General features: G+C 47.4%; 1 protein-coding gene across 4 annotated transcripts; it reads left to right on the top strand.

Annotated features, from left to right (window-relative positions):
* The first annotated feature begins 3,968 nt into the window (after window positions 1-3,968).
* NRBP1 (nuclear receptor binding protein 1) lies at window positions 3,969-17,230 on the top strand. Of its 4 annotated transcripts, XM_068983021.1 has the most exons (19): window positions 3,969-4,085; window positions 6,894-7,128; window positions 7,671-7,793; window positions 7,983-8,084; window positions 8,992-9,081; window positions 9,224-9,264; window positions 9,642-9,736; window positions 10,224-10,247; window positions 11,249-11,332; window positions 11,515-11,573; window positions 11,735-11,833; window positions 14,283-14,415; window positions 14,601-14,706; window positions 14,847-14,897; window positions 14,994-15,129; window positions 16,088-16,141; window positions 16,229-16,292; window positions 16,551-16,606; window positions 16,695-17,230. In XM_068983021.1, exons 2-19 carry the CDS (start codon window positions 6,919-6,921, stop codon window positions 16,797-16,799), a joined length of 1,632 nt encoding a protein of 543 aa, XP_068839122.1. In that variant the 5' UTR covers window positions 3,969-4,085; window positions 6,894-6,918; the 3' UTR covers window positions 16,800-17,230. The 4 variants fall into 4 exon arrangements, with proteins under 4 accessions (XP_068839122.1, XP_068838966.1, XP_068839189.1 ...); XM_068982865.1 differs by lacking the exon at window positions 10,224-10,247; XM_068983088.1 differs by lacking the exon at window positions 10,224-10,247 and having other exon boundaries at window positions 11,518-11,573.
* Window positions 17,231-17,323: the final 93 nt, after the last annotated feature.

A 17,323-nucleotide genomic window follows, 5' to 3' on the forward strand; every position in this document is an offset into this window, starting at 1 on the left:
ATCTAGATGATCTTGGGTGTGATGAGGCCTTTTTTAGATGAATTGATAAGCTGAACTTTGGTAAAGTTAAAAATTCCTTCTCTGTGAAAGACAGTGTCAAGAGAGTAAGAAGACAACACAAACAGGGAGAAGATATTACTTGGTAAAGACATATATGATAAAGGACTGTTATCCAAAATAAACAAAGATCCCTTGGAACTCAACAATAAGAAAACAACTCAACTGAAAAATGGGCCAAAGATCTTAAGAGACATCTTAGCAAAGAAAATACACAGATGCAAATTAAGCATATGAAAAGATACTCCACATCATATGTCACCAGGGAAATGAAAATTAAAGAGATACCAACCAAATAACAACACAACAAAAACTAAGGTGATACTACTACACACCTACTGGAATAGCCAAAAACAGAACAAAAGACAAATGCTGGTGAGAATGTGGAGCAATGGGAACTCTCATACATTCCTGGTGAAAGTGCAAAATGGTGCAACCACTTTGGAAGACTGGCTCAGACGGTAAAGTGTCTGTCTACAATGTGGGAGACCCGGGTTCGATCCCTGGGTTGGGACGATCCCCTGGAGAAGGAAATGGCAATCCACTCCAGGACTATTGCCTGGAAAATCCCATGGACAGAGGAGCCTGGTAGGCGACAGTCCATGGCGTCGCAAAGAGTCAGACACGACTGAGCGGCTTCACTATAAAACTAAACACACTCTTAATGTATGATCCAGAAATTGCACTCCTTGTTATCTATCTAAGGTAGATGAAAACTTATGCCCACACAAAAACCTGTATACACATGTGTATGGAGAGCTTTATTCATAACTGCCAGAACTTGAAAGAAGCAACCAAGATGTCTTTCAATAGGTACATGGATAAACAAACTATGGTTCATCCAGACAATAGAATATTATCTAGCAACAAAAAGAAATGTTCTATCAAGCCCTAAAAAGACATGGAGGAAACTTAAAGGTGTATTACTAAGAGAAATAAGCTATTCTGCAAAGACTGCATACTGCATGATTCCAAATCTATGACATTTTGGAAAAGGCAAAACTATGGAGACAAGATTAGTGGTTGCCAGGAATGGGCAGGCAGGGCACAGAGGACTTTTAGGGCAGTAAGAACACTCTGTATGCCATTACACACAAGTCTAAACCCACAGAATGTACACCACCAAGAACCTTAAGGTTCTATGGGCTTGTGTGATTATGATGGATTCATCTTTGATATAACATATACCACTCTGGTGATTTGATAGTGGGGAGGCTGTGCAAATGGATTGGGGGTATGTGGGCAGTCTCTGTAGCTTCTTCTCAATTTTGTTGTAAAATTATTCTAAAAAGTTTTTATAGAAGAATGTTTAACTTCACTACTAATTAAGTATATGCGAATCAAAACAGTAAGATATCTGTTTTTCCCTTAATATATCACAAAGTTGAAAAGATCGGGAATACCCAATGTTGGTAAGGATGGTGGGAAGCTGCTGCTGCTGCTGCTAAGTCGCTTCAGTTGTGTCCAACTCTGTGCGACCCCACAGAGGGCAGCCCATGAGGCTCCGCCGTCCCTGGGACTCTCCAGGCAAGAATACTGGAGTGGGTTGCCATTTCCTTCTAAGAATGAGTGAAATCATTTTCACAAGTAGGCAAACATGTATGTAGCAGAATATTCATTACAGCTTTATCTAAAATAAGTAATGTTGGAAATAATCTGAAAGTTCCCTGGTAGTTATTAATCAAACATGGCATATTTGGATAATGGAATACTCTACAATGGTTGAAAAATTAAAGTAATGCTATATGTGCTGCTGTGGGGAAAAAAAGTAAAAAGAGTAAACTGAAAAAGATTATGTGGTATAAGCTTGCTTTTATTTTAAACTATATATATTAAATATACATAGGAAAATAAATATGGAGAAATATACATCAAAGTCTTTTAATTATTTTGGTGAAAATAAGAGGTTTTCACTTTCTATAGCAATTAACTCAATATTCATAGGATAGTTGTATTAAATGCTTTAATATGTCATAAGGAATTAAAACAGTGGAATATAGCACATACTGCTGCTGCTGCTGCTAAGTCGCTTCAGTCGTGTCCAACTCTGTGCGACCCCATAGACGGCAGCCAACCAGGCTCCCCCGTCCCTGGGATTCTCCAGGCAAGAACACTGGAGTGGGTTACCGTTTCCTTCTCCAGTGCAAGTGAAAAGTGAAAGTGAAGTCGCTCAGTCGTGTCCAACTCTTAGCGACCCCATGGACTGCAGCTCACCAGGCTCCTCCGTCCATGGGATTTTCCAGGCAAGAGTACTGGAGTGGGGTGCCATTGCCTTCTCCAATAGCACATACAAGCAACTATATAGTTACTTTACAGTTATTTTTGAAAGTTTATTACAATAAGTACATATTATTTCTTTAAGCAGAAAAAAGCGATAATAAAAAATAATGTGGTGTAAACACCAGCAACAATTGACCATTTTTATTTTGGCAGCATGGCTGCAACACGACGGGAATCTTAGTTCCCTGACTAAGATTGGAAGACATGCCCCCTGCATTGGAAGGGCAGTTTTAACCCCTGGTCTGGCAGATAAGTCTCCTTGGGCATTTTAAATACGAATGAAAATGGACTTTCCTGGAAATCCAGTGGTTAAGACTTCAACTTCCACTGTAAGGGCAGTGGGGAATGCAGCTGGGCAAAAAACAACAAAAAAACCATGAATGAAAGGTTAAAAACAAATAAGAGCTTGAGGATGCCTAGGTCCTTTATGCAGATTTGAAAGGAGCTAGTTGAAAGGTAAAGGTCAATGATACTAAGATCCAGACAGGAGATAATGGGAAACTGCAATAGTAGTATCAACTGATATTTAATGTTTACTGTGGGGCAGGTATTCAGTGCTTTGGAATTTACAAAGTTAAGAGATTAATCTGGATAGGAGGAACATTCTTTCTTTGAGATGACAACAAAGATTCTTAACCTCAGCTCCCTGAAATTATATGCTAAATATCCAAAACAAGGTCCAGATTTCTAAGCGTGTTGGAGCCCTCTCTTTCAAAGATGAAAGCATCAAGGAACAAAGAGTGATTTTAAAAATTTTGAGGTGAAGAGATGGAAAATGAGAAGACTTTTGCCAGTCTTATCAGTTAAACAGGACAACAGATGTCCTTTAGTGAAATTTGGTGATTATGACATTCCCAAGTACTGACTGATTCACCCTTCTCCCCCCACAATACGTGTCTTAAGAGCCGAGTCCACTTCTTTCCTTTGGACTCTCTTCAATCTAAATTTTTTCCAAACATCTTTTCAAGGAAATCTGTGATAAGCCTTACTGTTTCGGATCCTAATTTAGTTCTTACCAACTTTCGGTGAATAGCTTAATGCCTCTGATTCAGTATTTTTCCATTTGACAACTACTGCTGAAAGAAAATTTCAATTTCTTATGAGGATCAAAAGAGAGAACATCTGTGAAAACCTCTTGCGAAGTTTTGGCCAACGTCATTACTATCCACTTACGAAGCGTTAACTATTAATTTTCAGTTTTAATGTACACAGTAATTCAAAGAAAGTTTTCTGAATAGGTGTCCTGCACAGTCTCACCCCCAAATACTGAAAGCGGGTGGGCTCTCCTCTCGGATTGTGGCTACGTCTTTTGCTCCTTTTGTCTTTCAGTCGTACTAGAACTGTCATGGCGCCTTCAAGAAAAGGGGCAAGGCCTTCCTTTCGCCCAGCAGAATCGTCCGGGGCACCAGGACCGGACCGAGGGGTAGACAGAGAGACGAGCCTCATTGAGACCGAAAACACCGAACCCGCCGAGAGGTCTCAGCCGGACAGGCGCAGCGGGAGGAGACCGGGTTGAAGGCTACCTCTACGAGCCACAGTACACCCGGGGCACCGCCCACCCTGGCCGCCCTGTCCAATGGAAACCCAACGGCAGTGCGGCACCGCCCACTGTTGGTCAGGACACCACGAGGGCGGGGCCCGCAGTTCGGTTGCGCCGCGGAGCGCAGCTGTGAGCGAGTCTTTCTGATCCGGGGCCCCGGAACCCGAGCTGGAACTGAAGCGCAGGCTGCGGGGAGCGGAGTCAGGAGGTGAGCGCCTAGGGGAGGGAAGGTTTCAGCGAGAGGACCGAAGGATCGGCCTCTAGGGCCCGGATCTGGGACCCCAGCAGGCGAGTGTCTGGAGGCGGCCCTGCTCACTCGGTGGCCAAGGCCCGGCCCGCCGGAGCCGGGGGGCCGCCTCGGCCCCACATTTCCTGCCCGGCCCTCCCCGACTGCCCCCGAGTGGCGGCAGGGGGCCCCGGAATTCTGCGGGCGCGGGGCGCGAGGCCCCGGCGTTCGTGTAGAACTCGGCCTGACGAGAGGCGGGGCCGGCGGCGGGGGCGGGGGCGGGGGCGGCGGCCGCAGGCCCGGAGGCCTGCGGAAGCGCAGCGTCGGGGCCGCGCCTGCTCGCGGGGCCGGCGCGCCGACTGCGCGGGGGCGTGGCCTGCGCCCCTGACGGCGCCGCGGGGCCGGCCTCTGGTGAGGTGGCCGCTGCTGGCTACAGGGCCTGCTTGGGGGCCCGACGCTCCCTCGCAGTCAGCGGGCTAGGCGACCTGTTGGAGTGTTAAATTCCTCCTCGAGTTTATATCTGTCTGACTGGTCAGTCCTGCAGGTCTCAGGTCCCCTTCGGTCCCCTCAGGATGAGAGCGGGCGAGAGGCCTGTGGCCTGCGAGCTGTTGCTGAGGAGTTGAGATGCTAAGAAGCTGCAGTCCAAAAAATGAAAAACTTCGCAGGAAGAAACTTTGCAATGTTTTACTTGCACGGCTCAGAAGTGAACACTGTGCATCTTGGGGTGGCTGGAGGCGGCGAGGAGATTCCCTTTTTCCGTCTGTGGTCTTATTTAAATTTCTGAACGACACCCTGAGACAAAAACTCCCAGTGTTGCAAAGGTTTCTTCATCAGCAGGAGGGGTCCTGGGGATTCTTGGGCATTGCCATCATCTTGCCTACTGGGGAGAGATTGGGGAGGGAGAAGACAAGCACATTCGAAGAGCGTCTTATGACTGATGGTCTGGCATCTCGTGCCATACTGTGGATTAACTGTGTGTGCTCTGGGTCCAGAAGTTTCTTTAGAGCCCACTGGCCACAGACTTCCTGTATTACAGTTCCACTGATATTTCTTATTATGTAGCTGGTTCTTTCCTTAGCTGTTCAGATTCAGGATACATTCTATAAATAGTTACTCTAGAAAGTAATCCCTGTGAGCATTTAGCTACTTTTCATGGGGAGAAGAAAAATGATCTGTAACTTAAATTTACTGATAGATTACTAAAACTGTTGATTGAAATCCATGATAGGCAAGGATTGAGGAAAAAACAGGTGAAAAAAAGCATCTTGCCAGATTTTCTCTGTAGTGCTTTGTTGCTCTTTGATATTTACTGGAATGTCATCTAATAAAAATCTCCTCCAAAATGAAAAAAAAAATTTTTTAAAGACCAAGGAAATCTCCTGACTTGAGTTAAACATAGTGCAGGTTGGTGGCAGAGATGGGCAGAGGAGGGCATCTGAGTTCTAAGAAGAAATGAGAGCTTTTCAAAAGATCCTGATCAGAAGCTTCTGTATTTTGAACTGACTTAGAAGAGCAAATCTACAGGATATTTTCATCCTGGGGAGCATCCCCTTTAGCCCAGCACACACAGGTTCCAACTTCTTCACGGCCTTCATTCTTAGAGATGTGGAATAACATTCAGCGGTTTTCCTATGACTCTCTGAAATTTGTGACATTTCGCTTTTGAGAATTCTTTTTTTCCAAGAAGCCATGTCCATGTATAAACTATACACTATTTAGTGTAATATAGTACTTTTCCTGTAATGGCTTTGTCTTGAATTATTTGTGCTTAAAAGGGATACCTGTGTCAGATCCAGTGCCTCAGAGGATGGAGCCTTTGAGCCATGTGAATGAAATGAAAACTGGAAGATTAAAATCTTAGCTGTGCCTTAAATTTAGGCTTTATGAGTGTTGGCATCTTATTTATATTGTTCCTTGTGGTATCTCGAGCACCTAGCTCAGTGCTTGGCCCACAATAGGTGCTTAATAAACATTTGTTGAATGAGTGAATAGAAAAAAAATGTTGCTAACCAGTACCCACCCATTTGCCACACTCACATCACAGGGCAGGTGAGGTCATCAGGAATGAAGTCACTAACCACTACCGGTTACCTGGCCCAAGGATAGCCTCATCATGGACTGGCAGACTTATTCTGTGCATAGGAGGGATGGAGAGTGGATGCCAGGGTTAGTCCAAGTGGAATAAATCAGCTTAGGGTTTCAGTTGGACAAATTGCTTGAGAATACTACAGCTCTAACTCTCGAGCTGGTTCATTGGAACATTTGGGGATCTGGAGTCATCTGCCCTGCATAGTGCCCGTGTAGCTTGGTTCTTGAGCATAGTGCAGATGAGGTAGATGAGAATTCAAAGGGAAGGCTATTGGGTAGGTATTTGCTGAGAAAGAATGAGGCCCCTGATTTTGCTGTTCCATTTGGACCTTACTAAACATGAGTTGTACAACCATAAATCTTCTGTTTGCCAGTCTTGGGTGAATCATCTTTTTACATGATAAAATATATTTATTAACATGTTTATGCATAGCAGCATATTCTTTAAGCTTGATGTGTACTTCAGTTGGTCACTGACCTGGGTGAGTCATCTTCAGCTGAGATAGCTCCCCTTCTCCAGACTAGGAGAGCAGTTAATGCTTAGGGTTCATACAGGACTAATTCTGATTTTGGACTTAAAGGAAACAAGGGAGCTGTATGTTTTATTTACTTTTAAACCCCAGATTAGGTTATTAGGATGGAATCTTTATAGAATCTATTCTAACCCTCTCCACCTTCTCCCTTCACCCTTGCTCCAACCAGTGCAGGCCTGAGTGTTTGTTCCAGCATGTCGGAAGGCGAGCCCCAGACAGTACTCAGCAGTGGTTCGGACCCAAAGGTAGAATCCTCATCCTCAACTCCTGGTTTGACGTCAGTGTCACCTCCTGTGACCTCCACAACCTCAGCTGCTTCCCCAGAGGAAGAAGAAGAAAGCGAAGATGAGTCTGAGATCTTGGAAGAGTCACCCTGTGGGCGCTGGCAGAAGAGGCGAGAAGAGGTAAGGCAGTGGGAGTGATTAGTGGGAGTATTGTTTCCCTGGTAGCTCATCTGGTAAAGAATCCACCTACAAGGCAGGAGACCCCAGTTTGATTCCTGGGTCAGGAAGATCCCTTGGAGAAGGGATAGGCTACCCATTCTAGTATTCTTGGACTTCCCTGCTGGCTCAGATGGTAAAGAATTCGCCTGCAATGTGGGAGACCTGGGTTTGCTTCCTGGGTTGGGAAGATCTCCTGGAGCAGGGCATGGCAACCCACTCCAGTATTCTTGCCTGGAGAATCCCCATGGACAGAGGAGCCTGGAGGGCTACAGTCCATGGGGTCGCAAAGAATTGGACACGACTGAGCAACTAAGCACAGCACAGCACAGTGGGAGTGTTACTTCACAGTGAATTCTAAGAGGTGAGAAGTGAAGGGACAGAGTCTCAAAGGGGCGGACCAAACTTGAACAGGTCAGAGGCAGGGAGAAGATGATCGTATGGAGTATTACAACAGACAGTTCATGTGGTAACTTTAATTTCCTTTCATTTGAATTTCTTCTCAGGTGAATCAGCGGAATGTACCAGGTATTGACAGCGCATACCTGGCCATGGATACAGAGGAGGGTGTAGAGGTTGTGTGGAATGAGGTACAGTTCTCAGAGCGCAAGAACTACAAGCTGCAGGAGGTAAGCAATGGTGAAAGGATGCAGCCTGTGGGTTGTTAGAATGCTGGTGTTAAAGAGGAATTGATGTTGGGAAACTACTAGGAGAAGAGTATGTTGGGGTTAGATCATTTCTAGTGGGGATAGGAAATGGCTTTTTAGGATGATAATGCTTTCTGAACATTGTAATCCCAACGTCTCTCCTGCTTCCAGGAAAAGGTCCGTGCTGTGTTTGATAATCTGATTCAGTTGGAACATCTCAACATTGTCAAGTTTCATAAGTATTGGGCTGACATTAAAGAGAACAAGGCCAGGGTAAGAACTTTTTCCTGAGCTTACTGGAAACAGACTAGCTACATTTATTGTTCTTTTTACGTTCAGAAAAAGGTAGTATTGAAACAGACCTGGAATCAGCTGGTGTTGAGATGTTGTTGTTTGGTCACCAAGTCGTGTCCGACTCTTTGCGACCTCATGAACTGCAGCACACCAGGCTTCCCTGTCCTTCACCATCTCCAAGTTTTCTCAGACTCATGTCCATTGAGTCAGTAATGCCATCCAACCATCTCATCCTCTGTCACCTCCTTCTCTTGGCGTCAGTCTTTCCCAGCATCAGGGTCTTTTCCAGTAAGTCAGCTCTTTGCATCAGGTGGCCAAAGTATTGGAGCTTCAGCACCAGCCCTTCCAGTGAATATTCAGGGTTGATTTCCTCTAGGATTGACTGGTTTCATCTCCTTGCAGTCCAAGGGTATGCCTATGACTATTACCTGTGCCTTTTGTCTGGTTATAGTCGGGGCAAAAATGAGTGAATTTTTGTTTCTTCCTTGCCATAGCTCATATTGCTTAGTAATTTTCATTGCTCTATTAAATCTAAGGAAGTAATACTAAGAACAAAAGAGAGAAACTTTATTAAAAATACAAGGCTTCCACACAGACACAGAGAACAGACTTGTGGACACAGTAAGGGAAGGAGAGAGGAATTTAGAGAGCAGCGTGGAAGCATACACATTACCATATATAAAACAGATAGCCAGTGGGAATTTGCTGTGTGACACAGGGAGCCCAACCTGGCGCTCTGTGACCACCTAGAGGGGTGGGACGGGATGGGAGATGGAAAAAAGAAAAACACCAGGCTTCCCAATTTTATGTGTATGTCATATAAAAGTTACCCAGATAGGGGATCATTTCTATTGTAAAGCTTTATTTGTGTGTTCTGCCTCTCCAGGTCATTTTTATCACAGAATACATGTCATCTGGGAGTCTTAAGCAATTTCTGAAGAAGACCAAAAAAAACCACAAGACTATGAATGAAAAGGTACAGAGAGAGAGCAGACAAAGCTTTAGGCTGGTTTGGAAGTTTAAAAAAGATTATGAAGCTGATCAGGAAAGGGATGAGGGAACTGTAGAGGGTGAAGAGAGTGGATAACTTCTGACCCTTGGATCAAACTCTGTTCCAGGCTTGGAAACGTTGGTGCACACAAATCCTCTCCGCCCTAAGGTAAGCAAGATCTGATAGTGTCTTTCCCATATTTATTCCTGATTAGTTCCTCCAAACAAATTTCAGGGCACTACCCTGCTGTTCTTTTCTGCCCCACTTCTTTTCTTCCCCACTTTCTTTGAACCATATTCTCAAGATTAGGCCCCTATGGGTCTTTTAAAGGGTTTATCCCAATGGCTTGACCATGATACTGTCTCCCACCTCTTTCTCCTAGTTCTTATCCAGCTTTTTAACTCATCAGACATAATGGAGATTCAGAGTGTGGGTATTACCTTTGTGATGACCAGCAGGAGACCAGGCCCTTGCTCTTCTTAACCCTTGGGTCCCCCCTGCCCTAATTTCCCACTGGCCCCTCTAACAGCCCAGTGCCCCCACAGCTACCTGCACTCGTGTGACCCCCCCATCATCCATGGGAACCTGACCTGTGACACCATCTTCATCCAGCACAACGGACTCATCAAGATTGGCTCTGGTGAGGGGAGGGAGAGGTTCTGGGCAGGGGAGCCTCGGGAATGTGGGAACCATGGGGGTAAGCTGAAAGGAATGGGGGAAAAGAGCAAAATTCTGAGGTGTGGGCTGGTGATAAGAGAAAGGACCTTACTAGGGGCAGTTTATAGAGAGGCCAGTCAAGTAGTGGAAAAAGGGGTAGGGCCTAATCTTGAACCTTTCTGGAGGGAATTTGGGGTTAATACAGAGATCTCGATAGAAGGTTGGGAAAGGGCAAGAGTTTGGTGTAAGGTCTGACTTGAGCCCCTGGGGCTAGACCTACCATCGGAGGTTCCAGGCTGTGCCTGCTGTGAGTGCTTTCATTTGCTGTGTACACGTGTGCAGTGTTTAACATTTCTGTGTGCCGTGTCTGTGTGTTGTGTGTCCATTTGTCTGGGGCTTGGCTGCTCCATCGCTCACAACTTTTCTCTGTTTTCCTCCCTCCCGCTTACGGGCTGCTCTGTTCCCAACAGTCTTTCATAGGATTTTTGCTAATGGTGAGAGCCCCCTCTGCCCTTCGTGGGGTGCTGTTTGTGCTTCCTCTGCTCCCCTTTGCGGCTGCCCAGTGCATGCAGTCGTGGGAGCAAACCCTGTCCCCCTGCCTAATTATGCCTGCTTGGCTGCTGCCCTACCAACCCTTCGCCTGCTTGCCCTTCCATAACCCGCTTGTTTCCTGTGGATTCTGCCTGGCTGGCCACTTATGTCCTGGATTCTTACTCCTCCCTCATCACCAGGCTGGTTCCTTAAGTCTTACTGTGCTCCCAGACCCTCTGTGACTTGTAGTCATTGTTTATGATCCGAGTGAGTCCAAACTGGGCCCGGCCCTGGTTCCTCGTTCAGCCCTGTGGCAGGCAGTGTTGAGGAATGAGAGGGTAGAGCAGGGGTCTAAAGTTTTTGATGGATTCCAAGGGAAACTGATTTAAGGGTATTGGTTAAATTTTGAGCTCGTTTTAAGTTTCAGTCAGGTGGATAAGAAGTTAAGGTGGATAAGAAGGAGGCTATCTTTTTTATGGTTGTATGTTAATCCTTCTTACCCATCTTCATCCAAGTTTCTGAGGTCTCTTAATTGTTCCAGATTAGGAAGGGCTGCCAGTGTTTTTATGCTGTATGCAGGGTGGATGAAAGAACTAGACCAAACATTTTCATGAGATCAGGGGTTAGATGTGGGCTTTGGGGCAGGTGAGCAGGTCACAAGTGAAAGCTTTTCCTTAGGCTGTGTTGTGCCTTGCCAGCCCAAAGACCCTAGGTACCTGTTAGTTTAGTGCAGAGCCTTTGTTGCTACTGAGTTAGGGACCTTAGATGATAAGTGGTAGATTGAGAAAGGGGAGGCAGGTGGTGTTCATGTTTAGTTTGGACTTCCTGATGGGAAAGGGCTCAGTTTATGCCTGTTGAGGGTTAGAGACTTCAGGAGAGAATTTATCCTTTGGGGGCCTCTCTCTGGAGCAAAGCTGTGCTTTGTTGACGGTGGTCAGATTGTGGGTATCTCCTCTACTCCCAGTGGCTCCTGACACTATCAACAATCATGTGAAGACTTGTCGGGAGGAGCAGAAGAACCTCCACTTCTTTGCACCAGAATATGGAGGTGAGGCATCCCAGTTTCTCTGCCCTGTGCCCATCTCCCAGATTCTCTAATTTATAACCTAAGGGTCAGCGATAACATAACTAAAACTGCTGTCCTCTACTGGCATGCACAAAGTTTTAAGACATCTCTGCCATGCCCTGCCCCAAATCTCTGATTCACCAAAGCTGCTCTGTTTTCCCTAGAAGTCACTAATGTGACAACAGCAGTGGACATCTACTCCTTTGGCATGTGTGCACTGGAGGTGAGGAGACCAGAAGGGTGGGTAGTGGAGAGGGGTCAAATTAGAAGATAGAAGGGGAAATGGAGGGTTGGCAAGTGAGGTAACTGGTCTGGGGGAGTGATCATGGAAACACTGAGGTTTCTTAGGTCTCTGTTTTTCCTTTTTATTCCCCTTCTCTGCAGATGGCAGTGTTGGAGATTCAGGGCAATGGAGAGTCCTCATATGTGCCACAGGAAGCCATCAGCAGTGCCATTCAGCTTCTAGAAGACCCATTACAAAGGGTGAGGATCCTTAGGATCACTTCTCCTTAATAGACTTTGAAATGTTTGTAGGTTCTTCTTCCTTCTAGCCCCTGGGCAGGCTTCCCTTGTGGCTCAGCTGATAAAGAATCTGCCTGTACGCCGAAGACCTGGGTTCAATCCCTTGGTTGGGAAGATTCCCTGGAGAAGTGAAAGGCTACCCACTCCAGTATTCTGGCCTGGAGAATTCCATGGACTGTATAGTCCATGGGGTCGCAAAGAGTCAGACACAACTGAGCAACTTTCACTTCACCTACTGGGAATATGCTCTCTTCTAAGAGCAAGAGAATATAAAGCAGAAAGGCAAAGTAGTGAGCATTTCCCTAGGTGTTTTTGATACCCACACACATTCTCTCTCTCTCAGGTCAGGGGTTTAAGATGGGTAATAAGGTTGAGTCTTAAGGTTGCATGTTAACTTAGGTGTCTCTACATGAAGGCAAACTGATTTGATGGTTACCTCAGGTAATTGATACATACTCTTAAACAACCATCTTGATATTTTTAAACAAATTAATCAAGACTTTGACTGTGTGGATCACAATAAACTGTGGAAAATTCTGAAAGAGATGGGAATACCAGACCACCTGACCTGCCTCTTGAGAAACTTGTATGCAGGTCAGGAAGCAACAGTTAGAACTGGACATGGAACAACAGACTGGTTCCAAATAGGAAAAGGAGTACATCAAGGCTGTATATTGTCACCCTGCTTATTTAACTTATATGCAGAATACATCATGAGAAACGCTGGGCTGGATGAAGCACAAGCTGGAATCTAGATTGCCGGGAGAAATATCAGTAACCTCAGATATCCAGATGACACCACCCTTCTGGCAGAAAGTGAAGAGGAACTAAAAAGCCTCTTGATGAAAGTGAAAGAGGAGAGTGAAAAAGTTGGCTTAAAGCTTAACATTCAGAAAACTAAGGTCATGGCATCTGGTCCCATCACTTAATGGGAAATAGATGGGGAAACAGTAGAAACAGTGTCAGACTTTATCTTTGGGGGCTCCAAAATCACTGCAGATGGTGATTGCAGCCATGAAATTAAAAGATGCTTACTCCTTGGAAGGAAAGTTATGACCAATCTAGATAGCATATTCAAAAGCAGACATTACTTTGCCAACAAAGTTCCGTCTAGTCAAGGCTGTGGTTTATCCACATGTGGTCATGTATGGATGTGAGAGTTGGACTGAAAGAAAGCTGAGTGCCAAAGAATTGATGCTTTTGAACTGTGGTGTTGGAGAAGACTCTTGAGAGTCCCTTGGACTGCAAGGAGATCCAACCAGTCCGTTCTAAAGGAGATCAGTCCTGGGTGTTCATTGGAAGGACTGATGCTAAAGCTGAAACTCCAATACTCTGGCCACCTCATGCGAAGAGTTGACTCATTGGAAAAGACTCTGATGCTAGGAGGGATTGGGTTAGGAGGAGAAGAGAACAACAGAGGATGAGATGGCTGGATGGCATCACCGACTCGATGGACATGAGTTTGGGTGAACTTTGGGAGTTGGTGATGGACAGGGAGGCCTGGTGTGCTACGATTCATGCGGTCGCAGAGTCGGACACGACTGAGTGACTGAACTGAACTGAACTGAATCAGTGTGAATTTCTCAAACCAGTCATTTGGGGTTGTATATTTATATAGTTAGGGAAAGTGCCCTGAATAAATGAGCTAAGACTGAAAGGATATAAGGGTTTTGAATCAGGTAATAAGATATGGTGAGTAGAGTCTGGAAAGAAAGGTCCAAAGAGGAGGTTAGTTTGTAAGTCATTACATGCATATAAAAGGGACCGAAGAGAAAAGAAGGAAGACTAGTGGGAATCTTGAGGCTAGTGTGGAAAAAGTTTCTAGTTTGGTTTCAGGGTGCGATGTTCAAGTAAAAGATTAGGTATATGGCTTTTTGGCCTTCCACAGGGAAAGGAGGAAAGCAGGTTAATTGTCATGGGACCTAGGAGAGGTAAATAAGTAGGGGTTAGAGAAACAGAGGGAAATCCAGTGAATAAATGATGTAGTGGACAAAGAAAATTGTGACAGTAGGCTTGGGAAATAAAAAGATGGTGAATATTACTGTCCACAGTGGATGAGTTTGGGAAGAGGTAAATTTGGTGAGAGATGGAGAAGAAGGTAGGCAGTGAGTGGGCTAATAAAACAGAGAGATAGAAAATAAGGAAAAAGATATCATAAGTTTGAACAGCAAAGGAAAGAGAAAGCTTGTGGCTAGGAAGCAAAAAAATAAAACAATGAAAGACAATGATATTTCATATATAATTATAGTTTCCAAAGTCTTTTCAAATACATTTAGCAATCTGTTGCCTTAGCCATTGATGAGCACCTAGTAATAATAAAGTCTTGTGCTAGATATAGTGAGAGAGATAAAGACAAACACAGTGGGCTGCTTACCAGATGCCTGCTCCACTCCCTTGTTCCCTTTTCTAGGAGTTCATTCAAAAGTGCCTGCAGTCTGAGCCTGCTCGCAGACCAACCGCCAGAGAACTTCTGTTTCACCCAGCACTGTTCGAAGTGCCCTCGCTCAAACTCCTTGCTGCCCACTGCATTGTGGGACACCAGCGTGAGTCCTCTTGACCCTTCCAGGAATTTTTTTCCAGTCTGGAGCCTTGTAACTCTCACTGGAGTGTTCCCTTTCCTCTTCTACTTCCGAAAGGATTCTTTCCCACCCTCCCCCAGGACCCCTGTGCCCTCTATAATATTAATCTGAACTATCCTTATAACTTCCCATTCCATCTTGCCCTCCAGACATGATTCCAGAGAATGCTCTGGAGGAGATCACCAAAAACATGGATACCAGTGCTGTACTGGCTGAAATCCCTGCAGGACCAGGAAGAGAACCAGTTCAGACTCTGTGAGTAACTAACTGAGAGGTTCTGAAAGGGACAGATTGGTCACTCCCACCTGGAGGTTTCTGTCAACTGTCCTTTGTCTGGGAATGGTTAAACCTGCTGTTTCGCTTCTTTCCTTCCATCTTTTTTTTTTTCTCTCCAGGTACTCTCAGTCTCCAGCTCTAGAACTGGATAAATTCCTTGAAGATGTCAGGTGAGAGAAGAATAAGAAAAAAAACTTCCTTTAGGAGGTAGGGGTGGGTGTCCGAAGGCATCCAGAGCCCATCTGACCTGTCTGATCTCCATTTAGGAATGGGATCTACCCCCTGACAGCCTTTGGGCTGCCTCGGCCCCAGCAGCCGCAGCAGGAGGAGGTGACATCACCTGTGGTGCCCCCCTCTGTCAAGACTCCAACACCCGAGCCAGCTGAGGTGGAGACCCGCAAGGTATGGCTGTGTGGTTATAGCAGAGAGGGACATCTCAAATAAGGCTTTGTGCTGTAAAGACAGGAATGTGTGTCTGCTCACTGGCAGCCATGTCCTGTGGGCTGGGAACCGCGCCTCTTACAGGCTCTTTGCTCACTGTCCTCTACGCCTGTGGCCTCTCTGCCTCCTCTCCCTAAGGGCTCTTTGCTCACTGGCCTCTATGCCTGTGGCCCTCTCTGCCTCCTCTCCCTAAGGACTCTTTGCTCACTGGCCTCTATGCCTGTGGCCCTCTCTGCCTCCTCTCCCTAAGGGCTCTTTGCTCACTGGCCTTTGCCTGTGGCCCTCTCTGCCTCCTCTCCCTAAGGGCTCTTTGCTCACTGGCCTCTACTCCTGTGGCCCTCTCTGCCTCCTCTCCCTAAGGGCTCTTTGCTCACTGGCCTCTACGCCTGTGGCCCTCTCTGCCTCCTCTCCCTAAGGGCTCTTTGCTCACTGGCCTCTACGCCTGTGGCCCTCTCTGCCTCCTCTCCCTAAGGGCTCTTTGCTCACTGGCCTCTACGCCTGTGGCCCTCTCTGCCTCCTCTCCCTAAGGGCTCTTTGCTCACTGGCCTCTACGCCTGTGGCCCTCTCTGCCTCCTCTCCCTAAGGGCTCTTTGCTCACTGGCCTCTACGCCTGTGGCCCTCTCTGCCTCCTCTCCCTAAGGGCTCTTTGCTCACTGGCCTCTACGCCTGTGGCCCTCTCTGCCTCCTCTCCCTAAGGGCTCTTTGCTCACTGGCCTCTACGCCTGTGGCCCTCTCTGCCTCCTCTCCCTAAGGGCTCTTTGCACACTGGCCTCTACGCCTGTGGCCCTCTCTGCCTCCTCTCCCTAAGGGCTCTTTGCTCACTGGCCTCTACGCCTGTGGCCCTCTCTGCCTCCTCTCCCTAAGGGCTCTTTGCTCACTGGCCTCTATGCCTGTGACCCTCTCTGCCTCCTCTCCCTAGGTGGTGCTGATGCAGTGCAACATCGAGTCGGTGGAGGAGGGAGTCAAGCACCACGTAAGGCTCAGGGCCCAGGCTGAGTAGCACTGGGTGGCCAGAGGGTGGGGAAGGGGAGCCTCATTTTCTGACTGTCCTATTCTCCAGCTGACGCTTCTGCTGAAGCTGGAGGACAAACTGAACCGGCACCTGAGCTGTGACCTGATGCCAAGTGAGTCTCTCCTGTCCCTCAGAGGATGGAGAGTCTGTGAGCCTCACCTGTGAGGGACACTTTGAGGGGTGGGGAAGGTGACATGGCAGCAACACGCAGATTCACTTAAAATGAGTATCTTCGCCCCTAAAACTGGAGGGTGGATCTGATTTGACAGTTTTGCTTGTGTCCCAGCCAGGGTCACCTGGCCGGGGCTGTTGGAAGGGCTCCCGTGACCCTCAGTCGCGCGCTGTGCTCACCCTCTCCTGTTTCTCTCAGATGAGAACATCCCGGAGCTGGCGGCTGAGCTGGTGCAGCTGGGCTTCATTAGTGAGGTGAGGTGTCTGCCTTCCGCCGCTCGGGGTAGGGCGGCTCCTCCGCTCTCTCGTCTCGGCCGAATCTCACAGAGTCCTTCCCCTCCAGGCTGACCAGAGCCGACTGACTTCTTTGCTGGAGGAGACCCTGAACAAGTTCAATTTCGCCAGGAACAGCACCCTCAACTCAGCCGCTGTCACCGTCTCCTCTTAGAGCCACTCGGCCCGGCCCCTCCTCCGCGCTGTGGCCTCCGGAGAGGCTGCGGCTCCCGCCCCGCCCCCCAGTCAGTATTACCCCGTGAAGCCCCGCTCTCCTCTGTTATTCAGGAGGGCTCTGGGCTCCCTGGTTCTGAGCATCACCCTCCCCAGCCCTCCCCTTCTCTTCCATCCCTCTGCACTTTGTTTACTTGTTTTGCACAGACGTGGGCCTGGGCCTTGGCCTTCTCAGCAGCCGCCTTCTAGTCGGGGGCTAGTAGCCGAAATGCCGCTCCCGCCCAGCCTGTGTGGAAGGAGGCGCACGGGCGCGGGGAGCCGAGTTCTACCATCCCGCTGGGGCGGACGGGGCGGGAGAGAAGGGTGGTGCTGCAGGGATGGCCCCAGGGGGCCATTCGATTCGCCTCAGTTGCTGCTGTAATAAAAGTCTACTTTTTGCTACGCGCGTAGTGTGTGTGTGGTGTGTCCCGCTGTCCGCCAGGGGGCGCGGAGGCCGGACCGCAGGTGTGCCGGGCGGGCGGAACC

Source organism: Capricornis sumatraensis, chromosome 1 (assembly GCF_032405125.1).
Source record: "Capricornis sumatraensis isolate serow.1 chromosome 1, serow.2, whole genome shotgun sequence".
NCBI classification, from domain to species: domain Eukaryota; kingdom Metazoa; phylum Chordata; class Mammalia; order Artiodactyla; family Bovidae; genus Capricornis; species Capricornis sumatraensis.

Coding starts and splice junctions, on each gene's coding strand:
- NRBP1 (XM_068983021.1), top strand. CDS start 6,919: ATGTCGGAAGGCGAGCCCCAGACAGTACTCAGCAGTGGTTCGGACCCA. Junction 14,416..14,600: donor CTGCATTGTGGGACACCAGC/GTGAGTCCTCTT, acceptor CTTGCCCTCCAG/ACATGATTCCAGAGAATGCT. Junction 16,142..16,228: donor AGGAGGGAGTCAAGCACCAC/GTAAGGCTCAGG, acceptor CCTATTCTCCAG/CTGACGCTTCTGCTGAAGCT.